At 36.9% G+C, this 17,682-nt stretch overlaps 1 protein-coding gene across 4 annotated transcripts in view; it reads left to right on the top strand.

The window, feature by feature from the left end:
* Nucleotides 1-424: 424 nt before the first annotated feature.
* The window catches only part of LOC308665767 (biotin-dependent 3-methylcrotonyl-coenzyme A carboxylase beta1 subunit-like), a gene marked incomplete at its 3' end in the record, with an annotated part of 31,705 nt that continues 14,447 nt past the window's right edge, over nt 425-17,682 (top strand). For 3 of the 4 annotated variants that reach the window (XM_081323965.1, XM_081323968.1, XM_081323967.1), the window contains exons 1-5: nt 425-514; nt 3,284-3,544; nt 5,263-5,459; nt 11,473-11,651; nt 17,510-17,590. In XM_081323965.1, the coding sequence (XP_081180091.1) occupies nt 3,324-3,544; nt 5,263-5,459; nt 11,473-11,651; nt 17,510-17,590 (678 nt within the window). In that variant the 5' untranslated portion in view covers nt 425-514; nt 3,284-3,323. Of the gene's footprint in view, nt 515-2,805; nt 3,545-5,262; nt 5,460-11,472; nt 11,652-17,509; nt 17,591-17,682 lie in introns of those variants that run through there. The other variant, XM_081323966.1, reaches the window with a different exon arrangement.

A 17,682-nucleotide genomic window follows, 5' to 3' on the forward strand; every position in this document is an offset into this window, starting at 1 on the left:
GAAGATCTAACCACGGTTTAAACGTTTGGTCGTCGCCTCCGCAGGTGGGGCGTCCCCTGAACCTTCACGACCAGATTATGCTTAAAAAAGGCGCCTCATAAAACGAAGATGAAAAGAAAGGGAGTCATTGCCCGTTTGTACGAGGCTTCCAGAAGGAAAATAAAATGAGCTCCTGCTTTAAAACTGGAAACCGAACGTCTAAACGGTGAGGCTCAGGGACACTTTTGGCGGGAAAGGTTTGCCACCTTCTTGGCAGCAAATGGCGCCGGGGCTGACCTGAGGCAGCCCCGCCGCGACTCTTCTTCAGCACGTGGGGAAGGACAAGAGCCGGGAAAGCAGCCAAGGCAGGAAAGCGGAGCGGGCCTGCGCACTTCGCCACGGAGCGGGTAGGAGTTCCGGGTTTTGGAGACTTGAGCTACCAAGACTGGGACAGGCGGTCGGCCGTCCCTCCCTCCCTCCTAGAAGGCGCGGCGCCGTTTGTCGTAGCGCGGAGGCGAAGCCTGTTTAAGAAACGGTATAAACGGCCGAGTTTGCTCGCGGGCGGGGCCGCTTCGAGCCAGTCAGATCGTTACTCGACGTCAGCGGGCTCTGCTGTGCTCCGCCTGCGCTCCTTTCCACTCCAAATTTTTCAACGGTCTGAGGGGTGCCGGGCCTGCTTCAGTTATTTCTTGCTCTTTTTTTTTTTGGTTACGAAGTTACAGTATTTTTCGCCGGAGAGCGCCTTTATCGACTAATAGTATACTGAGCGACACCATGTCAGTATGCAACAGTTGCAAAGCCTACCCGCCTGTAAAGGCAGGTTTTTGCAGTGTGGGCGCCCTTGTGGATTTAGATATCCAGGTTTTCGGCGTAGTCAAGAGGGCGTTTGCTCATTTAAGGGGACAATATAAATCGCTCTTAGATGTATCAAATGCGTTTTATGCTGTGACATATCTCAGTTACTATTGCAAAACCCTCTGTTCAGAATTGTTTTCAAAAAAGGGTTCGAAGCGATCTGAAATGGGCAGTGGACTTTTGTACTGATGGCAAAAAACCAAGGAGCTGCGTTTTACCTTTATTTTACATACGATTCAAACTGATAGTTATGATTGTAGTGAATCCCCATGTATTTGCGACTTTATTATCTGGAAGACTATTAATTTCTGAACTTGTTCAGGCTTTAAAATATTTGGGAAATTCTTTATTTTCAACTAGAAAAGCTATGACTAATTCTGAAAAATCCTAGAACTGGATTCCAAAGCTTGAGTATTATTAGAAAATAGTTACTACTAATAACTTTTTTAGTAACTATTTTCTAATAATATTCAAGCTTTGACACCCAATTACTAGTTATTATTCTTCCAACAGTATCTTTATTGTTCTCTACTTTTGCATCTCAGATATAACCCTGATTCAGAATCTAATACTATATTGAATAATCTTGGCTCATATATCTAATTTAATTTTATATGTGTGTGTGTTTGTGTGTGAGAGAGATTTAGGGCCTAAAAATGTAACTAAGGTTGCCTTAGTTTAAAAGGACAACACAGAATTAGGAAAAAAATGTAGAAAGTGACTGATTATAGACTGGTACATTTTACCTAAAACGAAAAGCTGATCTTGGATTAGGAAAAATAATATGACAAACAGATAACTGTACAGATAGTCCTCAGTTTAAAACCATTGATTTATCGACCAAAGTTAAACAGCACTGAAAAAAGTGACTTTTTCACACTTACAACCATTGTAGCATCCCTATGGTCATGTGATCAAAGTTTAGACACTTGGCAACTGGCATGTACTTATGCCAGTGACAGTGTTCTGGGGTAATGTGATTGTATTTTGCAATCTTTTGACAAGCAAAGTCAATGGGGAAGTCAGATTAACTTAACAACCACTTGCTACTTTAACAACTGCAGTGATTCACTTAGCAACTGTGGTAACAGATCGTAAAACGTATTTAACTGTCTTGCTTAGCAACAAAAGTTTTGGGCTCAATTGGGGTTGTAAGTTAAAAACTATCTGTATATGAAGGATTATAAGTATATGAAGGATTTATTAAGAGAAGCATTTGATCTTTCATAATAAAAGAATGGCATAATTGAATGATGCTAATTTTGGAATTTCTGGTTGCTTCTATTTAGAACTAATTTACAGGTATTACTAGAAGCAATATGTTTGATATAAGAAAATTACTAGGAATAATCAAACAACAAATCAGCGAACACCTTGATGCGAACAAAGTTATCACTAAAAGCCAACATGGGTTTGTCAAAAACAGATCATGCCAGACAAACCTTATTGCATTCTTTGACCAAGTGACAAAACTAGTGGACCAGAGGAATGCTGTAGATATAATTTACTTGGACTTCAGTAAGGCATTTGATAAAGTAGATCACAACCTACTACTTGATAAGATAGAAAAATGTGGGTTAGATAGCATCACCACCAGATGGATTCGTAGCTGGCTGACAGGCCGTACTCAGCATGTGGTCCTCAATGGAACTGCATCTACATGGAAGGAAGTGTGTAGTGGGGTGCCCCAGGGCTCTGTTCTGGGCCCAGTGCTCTTCAACATCTTCATCAACGATTTGGATGAGGGGATAGATGGGGAACTCATCAAATTTGCAGATGACACCAAGCTGGCAGGAATAGCCAATACTCCAGAAGATAGGCTTAAGATACAGGAGGATCTGGACAGACTTGAATACTGGGCACTATCTAACAAAATGAAATTCAATTGTGAAAAAAGTAAGGTTCTACATTTAGGCAGGAAAAATCAAATGCACAGGTATAGTATAGGTGGTACCTTGCTCGATAGTAGTAACTGTGAGAGAGATCTCGGAGTCCTAGTGGACAATCACTTAAATATGAGCCAGCAGTGTGCTGCAGCTGCCAAAAAAGCCAACACAGTGCTAGGCTGCATTAACAGGGATAGAATCAAGATCACGTGAAGTACTAATACCACTTTACAATGCCTTGGTAAGGCCACACCTGGAATACTGCATCCAGTTTTGGTCACCACAGTGTAAAAAAGATGTCGAGACTCTAGAAAGAGTACAGAGAAGAGCAACAAACCATGCCCCTTCCAGTCTGCAGAAAAACCTCTCTCCACATAACTGGTTCCTGGTGCCCAAAAGGTTGGGGACCTCTATATTAGATTATGTGATTTTGGAATTATGGGGCTTTTTTGTATTAATAAATCTTTTTGCTGTTTTTATCAATCCAGAATGATGTAGAACTGTATTCCCTTTATTCCATTCTCCAGGAATTCATGGTGCCCTTTGTTTACATCCTACTTCAGATTATTCTAAACACCCAAGAGGCAGTGGCAGGAAATTGACATGGGCAAACAACAAATATGGAACTTGCTGAACTGCAAGTCTACAATAAAATGGATCAATAAAGTTCCATATAACATGATGCATTCTTCACCTGTGAATTTTAATCTAAAAAATAAGTGTCAGGATATGAGAAATTTTCCAGTATTGGAAGGTGAAATCCCTTCACTCTGTAGACATATATTTGAAGGAAATGCAAGTAACAGCAAGACATGTATTCAAAGGTAATTCTCTTGTTTGCAGTATTCCACCACTTTCATCTTTCACTTCATCATCAAACAGTTTGGTGTAACAATAAACAAAATGCATTCTATATATTACTATCAGAATTTTGCATGCTTTAGCTGAGATTGCAGATTCATTTAACTTGTCAGCACATAAAGTTATATATAATTAATTTATTGTTTAAAATGTTTATTTAGGCTATTTATATCAGCACTCATCTACCAAAGATACTATGGGCAGACTGCATAAAAACTAGAATCACAATCCAATACGTAAGAAAAAGAAACAATGTAAGAGATACAATTGCATAGACATCAGAACTTCATTACTACCCTGGGCCCAGTGCCTTGGGGAATACCCAGGTTTTCATGGTCTTATGGAAGGGAGGCTGTTTCACAAGACAGGTATCAATATAAGGATGTGACACATCTTTACCAATAAAACCCAGTGCATGCTGATTCTGTCCAATCTGGTGGGGTGGGCAAAAATCATTGAGAAGTGATGTCCCAACAAGCATCTCACATACAAAAGATTTCCATGGTTTACTGAGGATGGAAGATGGATGGATAAAGATACAAATGTATTTATTCTTTAACCATAGGTTATGTACATTTTTAGTATCATTTTTGGATGTAAATGGCAGAAAATTATATTGTCATCTCAAAAACAGCAAGAATACACTACTAATGTAATATTTAAAATCAATCTGATACAAAGTATTTGAAATGAGTTACTGAATGGGCAAATATAAAGAATCATTACATCTTTAAATAGTATATAGGGTCATAAGTATCAATATTATGAAGGATTATAACATGTTCTATTGTTATGATGGTATTACAGAAAGGGCCTTCTAAGATATATTGCTGCTATTTTAAAATAAGTTTCCTCCTTGAACTTCTTCCACATAATTTCAGAGGCAAATAAATACTCAGCAGCTCTCTTTCTAGCACTTATACATGGCTAAGAAATTAATCAAAACTAGATATTTTTAATAAATAAAAATAATACCTCTGTTCTATATTATTGAAAAGTTTAAAATTTTAATTTGAATGCAAGATATTTATATTGTAATTAATCAATCTTTTATAAAATCCCACCAAATGAATGGCTGTTTACTTCAGTTAATGTTTCATGGATAAAAGCAGAGAAAGCAAGGACTTTACTAGGACTTTATTCAGAATCATTAACAAGAGCTGAAAGAGTAATATGAAGACAAAGGCATAACTTTTCATAAATTCTTACAGCTTAATAATTACCAGAGAATCTTTGGAGGAAGCAAAAATCCAAGAATCAGAGAATGGAGTAATTTAAAATGCCAGATTTCTTTAAGATCTGGGATGTTCACTTTAATGGCAAAAGATTTCTTAGTGACTTTATAATAGAATAGATCAGACATAATCACATCTAAGTCAAGAATGGCTTAGGAGGAAGCCAGTCTTGCCAAGAATTTTGGCTTACCATGGCTTACCAAGCATGGTAATGCAGGCTGTTTTATTGTTTCTACCAGACTCCAATACAAGTTTATTTTTCTTTATATACTGAGTAATAAAACTACTAGTAACTATGTGAAATTTTCATTTAACTATGTACAACCTCATTATTACCCTACCCATACCCGCATGATAGCAAAACAATATATGTGCTGCTGTTCAGCATCTATGAGAACATTGATAAGGAGGTTTGGGAAACATTTCTGGTCTCTTTTCCATATTAGATATTCAGAGCTGTCTGAGAAGTTCAGCAAAAGCAGAAGAAAAAGTACAATATTGAGTCATACTCAGAGGAAAAAGAAATTGCTCGTTCATGAACGTTTAAAATTGCTCCTTGATGATGAATCTTTTCTTGAGCTCTCCCCTCTTGCAGGATTTGATATGCCATATGGTGACGTTCCTGCTGGAGGATGTATCACTGGTAAGTTTTGTATAAGGCCTGACTGGCCCAGGAGTTCTAAAAATTGAAGTCCACAGGTCATACATTTTCCAAAGTTGCCCATCCTTGGTATAAGGGGAAATTCAAGGTGCAGGTAGTCCTTGTCTTACAACCACAATTGGGACCAGAATTTCTGTTGCTTTGCAAGGCAATTGTTAAGTGAGTGGTGCCTGATTTTATGATCTTTTTTTACCACTTTTTAAAATTGAATCCCTGTAGGTAAGTGAGTTATGCAGTCATTAAGCAAATCCTGCTTCCGTCATTGACTTTCCTTGTCAGAAACAAACTGGGAAGATTCCAAATTGTGATCATATGACCCTGCACATTGCAACCATTGTAAATACATGTTGTCAAGCACCCATATTTTTAGCATATGACTATTATAAGCCAGTCTTTTCAGTGCCATGGCAACTATTTTTTAATATATATTTTATTAATTTTCTATTTTTACAATCAAGTGCTTAATAGACAACGTGATAACTTAAGTCCATTAGTGATTCCGTGGTACATATAAGCTTCTTCAAGCTAAATTCAATATTAGCCTCCAGTACATCCTCTCTTCTTCTGGTAATAGACATTTTTCCACACTGAGCAAATACAATGCTTATTGTTGTGAGTAAATATATAATTGTCTATCAACATTTGTTAACATTTTTCTAATAGTGTCAATAATATCAGTTTAGAATTTTTCTAACCAAAGCATATCTTAATTGCATTTTCACTCAATATCCATTTATTCAGTCTATATCCTATTTTTGCTTTTCTCAATTTTAATTCCCCATCCATGTTCAAAATGTCCCAATCATTTATAATTTCAGAACAAGTTATTTTTGAGTAACCAAAAGCGTCCCTTATTCAAAGTTCTTAGCATGGTCTTATTTCCCTTTTCATACCAAGATATGATATTCTGATTACCAATCCTATCTATCTAGTTATAATAATACTTCTATTTCTAGCAATCTATTCTTAACCATATTCAAACATCCAGTGGGTAATATAACATCCCCTCTAATAGGTCAAAGCTTCTGTTTCTTTCAGTCTTACTCTACCTTTCTTCCTTTGCCAACTAACTTTCCAAGTCAGTGCATTTGGATCATCAAATAATTCTTCCTCTATTGTGTATATTATTTGAAATGAGACACAATTTAGTTAAAGTTTTTTTGGAAGAATTAGCCCGTTGATATTCATTAAACTGCCTTCCTTCTCCAGTTCCCCACATTTCTGTTAATGGCTTTATCTTTCATTCCATCAGCTCTCCTTCCTATCCCCCAGTATGTTCTGAAATCTTGATTTGTAACATGTCTTTTCCATTTCCAATATTATCATTGTGTCTTCTAAGTCTTCATTTTTCTGAGTCTGGTCGTCAGTTTCTTCCTTTAGATCCTCAATGTTTGTGTCAGTATTCTCTAGTTTTCCTTCTATTTTCTGGGTTGCTGGTTCCTTCTCTAGTTATTTTCTGAGTTTGTAGATTGAAATTAGAAAATTGTTCTTTTATTTGCTTTGTGTTATTTTTAATCTCATCACAAGCCAAAATAATTGTTTCTTTTTTTTTTTTTTTATTGAAAAGTTTTAAAATACAGTTTTCCTTTAAAAACCCCCCCCCTTCCCCCTCCCTCCTCCCCTCCCTACCTCCCCCCTATCTCCCCCCTCCCCCTCTCCCTCCTCCCTCCCCTGCCTCCCCCCCTACCTCCCCTCCTCCCCCCCTCCCCCCCCCGACTTCCCAGAGCAAAATACAAGGTATATATCTAAAAAGCAATCATAAACAATCATATACTAACAATTATAAACTCTAAAATCCATCACTCTCTAGCTTATATAGAGTAAACCAATCCTTAATAATACTAAATATGTATAAAGAACTAAAATAAAAGAAAACTAGCGTCATTCCCATCTATGTTCTTCCACAATTCACTATTTCCTAAACATATTCTCATTTACACATCACAAACCCCTATCCCTATTAACCTCTCTAGCCAAAATAGGCTATAATAGATAATTCTTACACAGATTAACCCACATTAACCCACAAAACTTTTTTCCTCTTCCTCTGTAGTAAATTGCCCATTAATTCCAAATTAAAGATTCTGTTACCATACATATCATCCCAAAACTCTTAAAAACACAACTACCACTTGACTATCAGTATGTTGTGGAAGTTCCATAGATTTCTACTAGACCTATCTTCTTTTCTTTTTTGAGCGTTTTAAGGCAGCACGCGTCACCCTCTGTTCTCTAGGATCATCCAAAAGAGTTGCAACTTGATCTCCTCCTGTACCATTCTCGTCTATCTGTCCATCTTCATCCTCTTGATGTTCTCCTTCTCCAGATCCCTCTGCAGCTTCCAAAAGTGTTGATGGGGTTGCTTTTAAGACATTGTTGTAAAAATCATGCGCTTGCTTCACAGTACCCAAACAGTACCTTTTGCCTTCATACATGAAGCTCAACCCAGCTGGAATCTCCCATCTGAACCTTATATCCCTTTGCTTGAGCTCTTGCACAAGAAATATAAAGTCCTTCCTTCTCTTTAAAATCTTTGGAGGAATTTCTTTTAAAACCAAAACTTCTTGACCAGCAATCACAACTTTAGTATCATAGGCAGCTTGTATAACTTCATCTCTAATTTCCCTTTTTACAAAATAAACCACCACATCTCTAGGCAACTTTCTCTGTTTAGCAATCCACGAGTTCACACGAAACACTTTGTCCATGCCTTGTTTTATTTCAGATGCTGGATGATTCAATACCACCTCAAAAGCCTCAGAAACCAGCTGCTTTAAATCTTCCTTAATATTCTCTTTTAGGCCTCTAATTCTAACAGCAAACTGCATCTGATAAAATTGGGCCAAACTCAGTTCGCTATCCATTTTGTCTTTAAAATCTTCAATTTCCAATACTTTTGCTTCTAATATAGCATTCTTTTGAGTCAGTTCTGCCACTTTGTCATCCAGCACCTCCACACATTTAGCTATTTTATGCACTGAGGACAAAATGTCTACCTTCATCTCTCCAAGTTTCTGTTCCATCCTTTCTTCCATTCTCTGCTCCAATTTCTCCAATTTCTCCTCCATCTGTGCAAATTTAACACCCATTGACTCCAAAATTAACTGGGTATGTTTTTCAAGATCCTTCGATGTCACTACATCTGGAGAATGCAACGCCTGCAGTAATGATTGTTGTTGCACAGGAGAATTTCCAGCACTCCGAAAAGTTCTAGGGGGAGGTTTAGACGCCATCTTTTACTTACAATTGTGTCGCACTTTCACTTTAGGTTTTAAGCAAAGTCCATCAAGCTCGAGAGTAAAATAAAATAATCCTTTTCATCTCTTCATCTTTCCCTCTTGTACTGCTCTGCCTGCTCTTTCCCTTTCATAGTCTCTCCTTCAAGCAGGGATGGTCGCAGACGCCTGGCTCTGCTCCATGAAGTCCGGAGCAGAGACGCTAGCCAGCTGGGAGCAGCCCAGGCTGCGGGGGAGTTCGATCCTTCAGCCGCCCAAGCTCCAAGCTCAGGCGGCCCCGGAGAACTCAACCCCTACCTGGGGGCTCACCCCCTCCTCTTCTCCCGAGGAGGGGGCTTCAAATTCGCCCGAACAGCTGATCGGCGCTGTTTCGGGCGAAAAATCACACAGCTGGGCGGCGGGCAGCCCGGGAAGGCTGTCTCCGGCGCCACGGAGCCACCGGAAACTCTCCAAAATAATTGTTTCTTGTATTAATTTCAACATGGAGAGAATTTCTTTCTGTGGTTCATCAGTATTTTCTTGCTGATATGGCAAACTGAGGCTTCTGGAAACAGATGTTAAGGATGGTTTTTTACTATTTAGAGCTAAGTATGGAACATCAATTTCATTTTCTGTAAGTAGCCTTTATAAATTTATCCAACCAACTAGCCATTCTAAACCTCCCCTAAGCAGATATAAGTAAAATTCAATTTTTTCTGTCCAATGAGAAAAATATCCTTTCTGTCCAGGGTGAAAAAAGAACCATTAAAGGTTGTTTAACAATCCAGATTTATAATCCAAAGTGTTCCATCATATCAGGCAATAGTTCCCCAATATAGTTCTGAAAGTCAATATTTGTGTTCATAGTTCAGACAGGCCAATTTTAGAGTAATATTATTGTCTGCCACGTCCCCTCCTTGCCGACTCTACAGGGCGACTTTTGACCCTTTCCATGAAAGATGGAGCCCTGTCTTCCTGCGTCTGCTTCGTTGCGACATCAAAACCGGAAGCCAGTGCCATTGCAACTTTGAATGGTTGCTAAACGAATGGTTATAAATCAAGGGCTATAAATGATACCATCATCTGTGTGGCCAAAGCTAATCAGTTGAGATGTAGGAATTGGACTTGCTGTCAACAACAGCAACAAAAAAAGCAATGGTGCATATTGAAAGATGTATTTTTAAATACAGAATTAGAAGAGTTATCAGTATGAATTTTGTTACTTTTTGGACACATTTTTGGGATTAGTTTTGATACATCTTATAAAATGTTTGACCCAAATTCACACGAGTTTATGATTATTACTGTTCTAGATGAAGCTGTGCTTATAACGTATACTTTTAAAGTAGCATTATATATTTCTTATAATAATTGAAAATTTCTGAAGACCTAGCTAATCTATAGGTCTTCTGGTTAGCTGTACCAATTGTATATGTGGCAGATAATTATTAGCAGCAGAATTTAATATACAGGATTAGGAGAATGATATAATTTACAATGAGAAAGCCTGTGATATTTATTGACTGAGATCCTAGAAAGCATGGCAAGGATATGTTATCAGCAGAATATGCAAGACTGAAATATTTAACTTACTTTGGAGTGCTTGAAGATTATTTAAGAGGTAAATGAAAAGATATAAAATTTAAATGTATCCATTTAATCTGTGTTAAGCACATACAAAAAAGAGGAAATTGGATGAAAATTGCCAATTTTATCCCTGAAGTTCTGTGAAATAGGGCGATATTCTGTAAAAGTTTAAATGGGAAAATGAATGCTGTAATGGAATGTGTGGGTTACCTTGAGGAATCAGAGGAAGAGATACTGCCTAAGAAACAATCAGATAAGAAAGGCAGGGGACCCAAGTTGCTTTGTCAGTTGTATCATGATGTGTAAGTTGGTCATCTGTACATGTACTTGCTGTTGGTGTTATAACAAATGACAAGACTGGCCTCTGATCCTCAAAGAACCCCACTAATTGCTGAACATCTGGTAGTCACATTGTGTTACACTACCAACAGCAAGTATATGTACAGAATAATCTGGAATAAATTAATGAAAAAATATTGGAAATTTAAAATGAGAAGCAACTCCAAAATTGTAACAATTAATTCAGAAATAAATATAAATTATAGACTGATCAGCTGAAAACCAAATTATCAATGAATTAAATCATTCAACTTGCTGATAGAAGTAATTATATTTAAGACAAAGGTAATAACTAAAAGGAGAACAAAATGAACTTGGAATTCAAACTGAGCTTTCAATATGCTTTGATAATTTGGTTCTAATATATTGAGATTTTGAAAAAATGAGTTGTTTGTTTTGTCTCTTCTTTGTTCCATATTTTTCAACCTTATCATAGCGATGTAGCAAATATTAAAAATCAAGCTATCTCCTTGGTTAGCTCAGTTACAAAAGTTATCAAAAACTGTCTGGAATATTCTGTAGAATGCCTTAAAGTTGACTTCAAGGTTGACTCAGCCTTCCATCCTTCCGAGGTAGGTAAAATGAGGACCCAGATTGTTGGGGGCAATAAGCTGACTTTGTAATAATGCCGCTTGGGGCCCCCCGAAAGCCCTAATAAGCAGGCATATACATAGAATGAAGGCTATTGCTAAGCACATTGATATGTGCTTTAGATTGTAAGCCACCCTGAGTCTTCAGAGAAGGGCGGGATATAAATGGGATTAAAAAAAAAGTTGTATACAATTATAAATTATTTACATTTGTAGAAAGCGTGCTAATGTTTCTCATGATAATTCTTTCCACTTTTGTTAAAGGAATTGGAAGAATATCTGGAATCTGGTGTTCTTTCTTCGCAAATGATTCAGTAATCAAAGGTGGAACTATTTATCCTATTACACTAAAGAAAGTGCTAAGATCTCAAGAAATAGCAATTAAAAATAAACTTCCATTTGTTTATGTGGTAGACAGCGCGGGAGCATTCTTGCCACTTCAGGTAAAACATTAATAATGTAACGAATTATATAATACTGTATATACTTAGGTGTATAAGGCTTTTTAAAAAAAATTTATTTTATTCAAATACAAATAATAGAAACATACATATAAGTCTAAATAAAAACAGTATAAAAATACAAATAGTACAGAGCACCCCCCCGAGACCATTTTTATTACCTATATTTCTTCTCATATAACAACTAACAATATACACTATATTTCAATTGTGCCCTTATCCACTCCAAAACAGCATATATTCTTGAGCAGGTTTATTCCCTTTGCCTTCCACCAAGACTGTTTTTATAAAATCATCCCATATTTCAGTATAATTATCTACTTTAATAATCTCTTTTTAAAATTTAATTTCTGTTAATTTATCATTTATTGCCATATTCCATATTTCATTATACCACTCATTTCTTTGAATAACCCAATTCCGTCTCCAATATTTAACCATCACTAATCTAGCTGCCATTATCAAATTTACAATCAATTCCTTTTTTGCTTCATTTATATCTTGTTTTTCCATCAGTAACAGTAATGCAATCCTTGGTGACATATTTAAATTTACATTCAAAAGTTCTCTAATTTCCCTAAACACCATATCCCATATCTTTTGTGCGCTATCACAATCCCACCACATATGTTTATATGTTCCAATCACTTTCTCGCACCTCCAGCAAATATTTGTATATTTAATATCTATTTGTTTTAATTTACATGGTGTTAGGTACCACCTCCATATCAGTTTATATCAATTTTCCTTAATTCTAACTGATATATTCTTATATACTCTTCTGTTCCAAATATTTTTCCAATCTATTTCTCCTAAATCTGTTTCCCAGATGAATTTTAAATCTTTTGCCTGATCTTCTAGTTCAGTTAATATTCTGTATATTTTCCCAATTCTTCTTTTACCTATATATTCTTCATTTTCCTCACTCTCTTTTATAATCATTTCAAATTTTGTTAACCGTCTATCTTTCACCTTGAATTTTTCTTCCATTTTTATCATTTCTCTAACTGTATTAAATTCAACCAATTTAATTTAGTATCTGATAACAAATGTAATTCTCTCCAAACATGTTTTAATCTATTTCTATTAATAATTTTTCTTAAATCTGTATTATTATACATTATTTCCACTTTTTATGAATTAGATTTATCAATTCCTGTATCCATAACCATATTATAATCACCTGCCATTGTCACATAATCTTTTTTTATTTCTTCTATTTCTTTATATACCCTATTATAAAACTCTCTTTGATTTGTATTAGGTGCATACAAATTTGCTAAAGTGACCTCTTGTCCATAAATCAAGCCTTGAATTATAAGAAATCTTCCCATATAATTCCTTTTTATGGCTTTTATCTTAAATTCACATCTTTTAGCTACCATGATTGCTACCCCTCTTGCTTTTGATGTACCAAATGCCTTTTCATATTCATCAGCCCAATTGTTCTGCTACAGACACGTTTTATTGCGAAATTAATTCCTTGTTAAGACTCTTATTGGTCTGTTTAAGCGAATTTAGTCACGTTTAACGGCCCTTTGCAGACAGTGAACTCATAAAGCACCTGGTTCATCTGAAATACCTTTATTTTGCATGTAGAAGGTGGTTACAGCAGAGAAGGTGTGGTCAGTTGAACGTGGTCGGAACTTTAAGGTCAAAAGACAGTAACAGGATTACTGTCCGCATGGCTTGTGTTCAGATGTTACAATGGAGGATGGAACACAAGGGAGCAAGGAGAAGGAGGAAGTCCAACCCAGAAGGGGTGGATCCTAGTACAGCATCATGAGCAGGATAGGAAATACATCACAAAGGGGAAGGTACTGGCAGACCCAATTAGCATATTGGTAATTTCCCAAGAACAGCCACGTGGTGGCAGCACACCAATATAACCTAAGTTCGTTCACCCCTTCTTTCTTTTGATGTGTTTCTTGTAAAAATACAATATCTATTTGCTCTTTTGTTAATTGATTTTTCAATTCTTGTTCATTTATATTTCCCCCCAAAGCCATGTACATTCCATGTAGCCTCCTTCAATGATTTCTCCATCTATTCCTTATATTATATATTCCCTTTGGTCTCCATATGTGCTCTAACATAAATCTTACAAAACTAAAACTATAAAGTAAACATACACATAAATAACCTCTTAGCCACCCATATACATATATATTGTCCCCCTTCCCTTCTTCAGGAGATCTTCCTCCTCTCTGCCGCTTCAGGCGTCCGGGGGGGGGGGAAGAGGAGCCATCCCTACATGGACTTTGGTCACCTGCTCCATCTCCCTTGACCATCTTTACCCTTAATTTCTACACCCAAACATATATAATAACATTACAAATACTCATATACTATCTCTACAACGAACTTGTAACTCCTGTTGCTTCATCCAGCTTCCCTTTTACCTGTAGATCTTTATTGATGATTCCGTGCTCCCTTAATTTCTCCATCGCTTCCTCCTTTATTTCAACTCTGTAAAATCTTCCACCGTAAGAAAATCTCAAAAAAATTGGATATCCCCAGCTGTAGTTAATGTTATTTTTTTTCAGTATTGGACAAACTTGATGCATCTCTCTCCTCTCATTGCATAAATCTGGAAAAACGTGTATCTGATGCCCCCCTAAACAGTATAGACGACATGCGCAATTTGTGCATCAATTGCTCTTTTTTTGTGTATGACCAGAGTCGCACCACAATATCTCTCGGCAATTTTCTTCCCAACCTTTTTGGGCCAACTCTATGTATTGCATCAATATCATATCTTGTAAAGGGGACATCTGGGAGGATTGAGGTAGCTTTAATCCAGTACTGCTTAAATCAATTTTGCTTCATTTTCTTCACTTTTTTCCGGATATCCCCCTATATGTAAATTTGATTGGTGCTGACAATCACATATCTCGAACAGATCCTTTTTCACTGATGCATCATAGTTGTCTGACAGTTTAACACCTTATCATGTTTTCCCATCTGAGTCTTCACTTCTGTAATATTTCGTGTCATATCCTGACTTTGTTTTGCCACTTCTGTTATTCTTACATCCATATTATCCATTTTATTTTTTATTTCCTTCAAATCCTCCTTTATATTTGTCTTCATTTCTTTTAGATTTATCTTCATTTCTCTTAACTCTTGTAAGAATCAAGTTTATCTAGTTGAGTCAGTGACTTGTCAGGCGATTTTTTCCTCACATCCATTTCTAAGGCTTTTTCCACTCGAATCAGATGTAAATCTGAAGGACTAAGGCCTGCTTTGGGTCTTTGCCAAACACTTTCTGCACTTTGGCTGCATTTTGACATCCAACCACCAAAAAGAGCTCTTAACCTTCTAAGAATTTTTACACAGTCTATAGTCCATACACATCACTTCCTCCCTTTATCTTATTCTTATTAACTTATCTCTGTGAAAGCAACATGATGAAAATAAATAAATCCAAAGGCAGCAACTATCTTTATTACACATGCCTTATCAAGGCTCTGTCTTAAAGGTGTTTAATATTTCCATTTTCTCCAGATCTCAACACTTGACTGAAAGGAGGGAGTAAAGGGCCTTCACACTGTATACTTATAAATCAGCTATTATCTTTTCAGCTGTACTTATTTAAACTCTCTCCAAATTCTTTCTCCTATCAGTCTTCAATCATAGGGCCCCTCCTCTCCCCGTGTCTCTTAGCCAAACATCCAGATTCAAAGCTTCTCTGGGAGAATGTCCAAAACCGAATAAAATACAATCCAAACTTCAGGAGGAAAGCAAGGGAAGTAAGTCACGTTTCATAATCTCTTAAATTTTGTCCTTAACTGGGTGTTATATTTCTTAATTAATTCTCTGCGATGGTCCGGAGGAGGCAGAAATTCAGCCTCTGTGTCCATGCAAACTAGCTTCGCCCCCCTCCCAGGTGTATAAGGCTTATAAGACGGGTGTATAAGCCTATCTGTCACATTTTTAAGCAAACTACTCTTAAAAATGTGCCACCTTCAATAAGCCAACTCTCAAATTTTCATTTGTTTTAATTTCCACAATTGGTCTATCCCTGGGTATTTCACAAATTATCGATTTCTCATGGTATTTTGCTTAAAAGTCTGAAGGTCATCTCATTCATAGATGTCCTTACTTATGAGCATATATAGGACATACAGGTAGTCCTTGACGTACAACTGTAATGGAGCCTGTCCATTACAGTCATAAGTCTTGGCAATTGTAAAGTGGACTATGGAACAAGTATCATAGGGCTGGAAGAGATTCAGAGGTCTTCTAGTCCAACCTCCTGCTTGAGTCAGTAGATCTTATACCATCCCGGTCAAATGATTATCCAGTCTATTTTTGAAAGCCTCCAGTGGTGGACCACCCACAACTCTGTGAGGCAAGCTATTCCATTGATTAATTGTTCTCACTGTCAGAAAATTTCTCCTTACTTTTAGGTTGGATATCTTTTTAACAAGCTTCAACCAATTACTGCTAAGCTTGTAAGCCGCCCTGAGTCTTCGGAGAAGGGCGGGATATAAATGGAATTAAAATTAAAAAAAATACTTTTTGTCTTGCCTTTCGGTGCTTTGGAGAATGAGTCAGTCCCCTTTTGTGACAGCCCCTCAAGTACTGGAAAACAGTTATCATGAATCCCTAATCTTTCTCTTCAATAGGCCAGATATACCTAGCTCCCTCAACCATCCATGATATAATTTAGCCTTTGGACCCTTTCTTAATTTTATTGTTCTTCTCTGCACACTTTCTATGGTGTTAGCATCTTTTTTTTTTTGTATTATAGTAACCAGAACTGTCCGCAGTATTACAAGTGTGACTGCAAGGACCTGCCTTAGTTAAAGCTCCCAAGAAAGCAGAACTCTTGAAACTTGCATAGTCTCAACAAGAACTTTTATCGGAAGGTATTGATAGCAGGATAGTAAGGTAGGATCTGAGGATTTCCCGCACAAAATGTTACATTAAAAGAGCCCTTTCAAACCCCACCCCAAATGTCCAACTGACCGGTTTGAATTGAGCCAATCCATAGGTATTAAAGTGTTGTGGAAAAGAACCGATAAGGGGCCGTTCTCAAGGCTGTCAGGTCTCTCCGCGGCTTCTTCCCGTCCGACTTGAGATAAGGCAGATGGCCGGAGGCACATTCTTTTCACAAAGCAAAGGAAGTGCGTTGCAGAACACCCATAGGTTATTCCCCACCAGCACAAGCATGACGTCGCGAGTTTGACATGCCTGGTCTAGGCAAACCTAGAATTTGTAAATTTTGGTCTTTAGCTTTATTCAGTTTCTGCATGAAAAAAGAACAAATAAAATCTTGAAAAGCTAACACTTTACAGGTAGTCCTCAACTAAGGACAATTGAGCCCCAAATTTCTGTTGCTAAGCAAGACAGCTATTAAGTGAATTTTGCCACATTTTGCAACTTTTGTTACCATAGTTGTTAAATGAATCTCTACAGTTGTTAATAACATGGTTATTAAGTGAATCTGGCTTCCCCATTGACTTTGCTTGTCAAAAAGTTGCAAAAGGTGATCACATGATCCCAGGACACTGCAACCATTATAAACACAGGTCAGATGCCAAGCATCCAAATTTTAATCAAGTTGAACACAAGACATGCTGCAACGGTCATAAGTTTAAAAAACAGTCATAAATTACTTTTTTTAGTGCCGTTGTAACTTTGAATGGTCACTAAACGAATGGTTGTAACATAGGGACTACCTGTATAACATTGTTTTTCTAAACCTGGGTGAAAGAAATACAGAAACTTAATATGACTTTTGTTAAAATGCAAAATTATGATATGTATAGGCTCTAATTTATGCATTGCTGACGCTTATTTTCCTTTGCTCTTTTCTGCCTCTGAATTGTTAGGCTGAACTGTTTGCTGACCAATTCCATGGAGGCCGAATATTCTATAATCAGGCTGTAATGTCTGCACTGAAAATCCCTCAGGTATAATATTACATTGGACAGTACATTTCAAAATGTGTTTTCAGCAAAATTAAGTAATAAGCAGAAGAATAAACAACTGTTGAGCATCACAC

Source organism: Vipera berus, assembly GCF_964194415.1.
Source record: "Vipera berus genome assembly, chromosome: 3".
NCBI lineage: Eukaryota > Metazoa > Chordata > Lepidosauria > Squamata > Viperidae > Vipera > Vipera berus.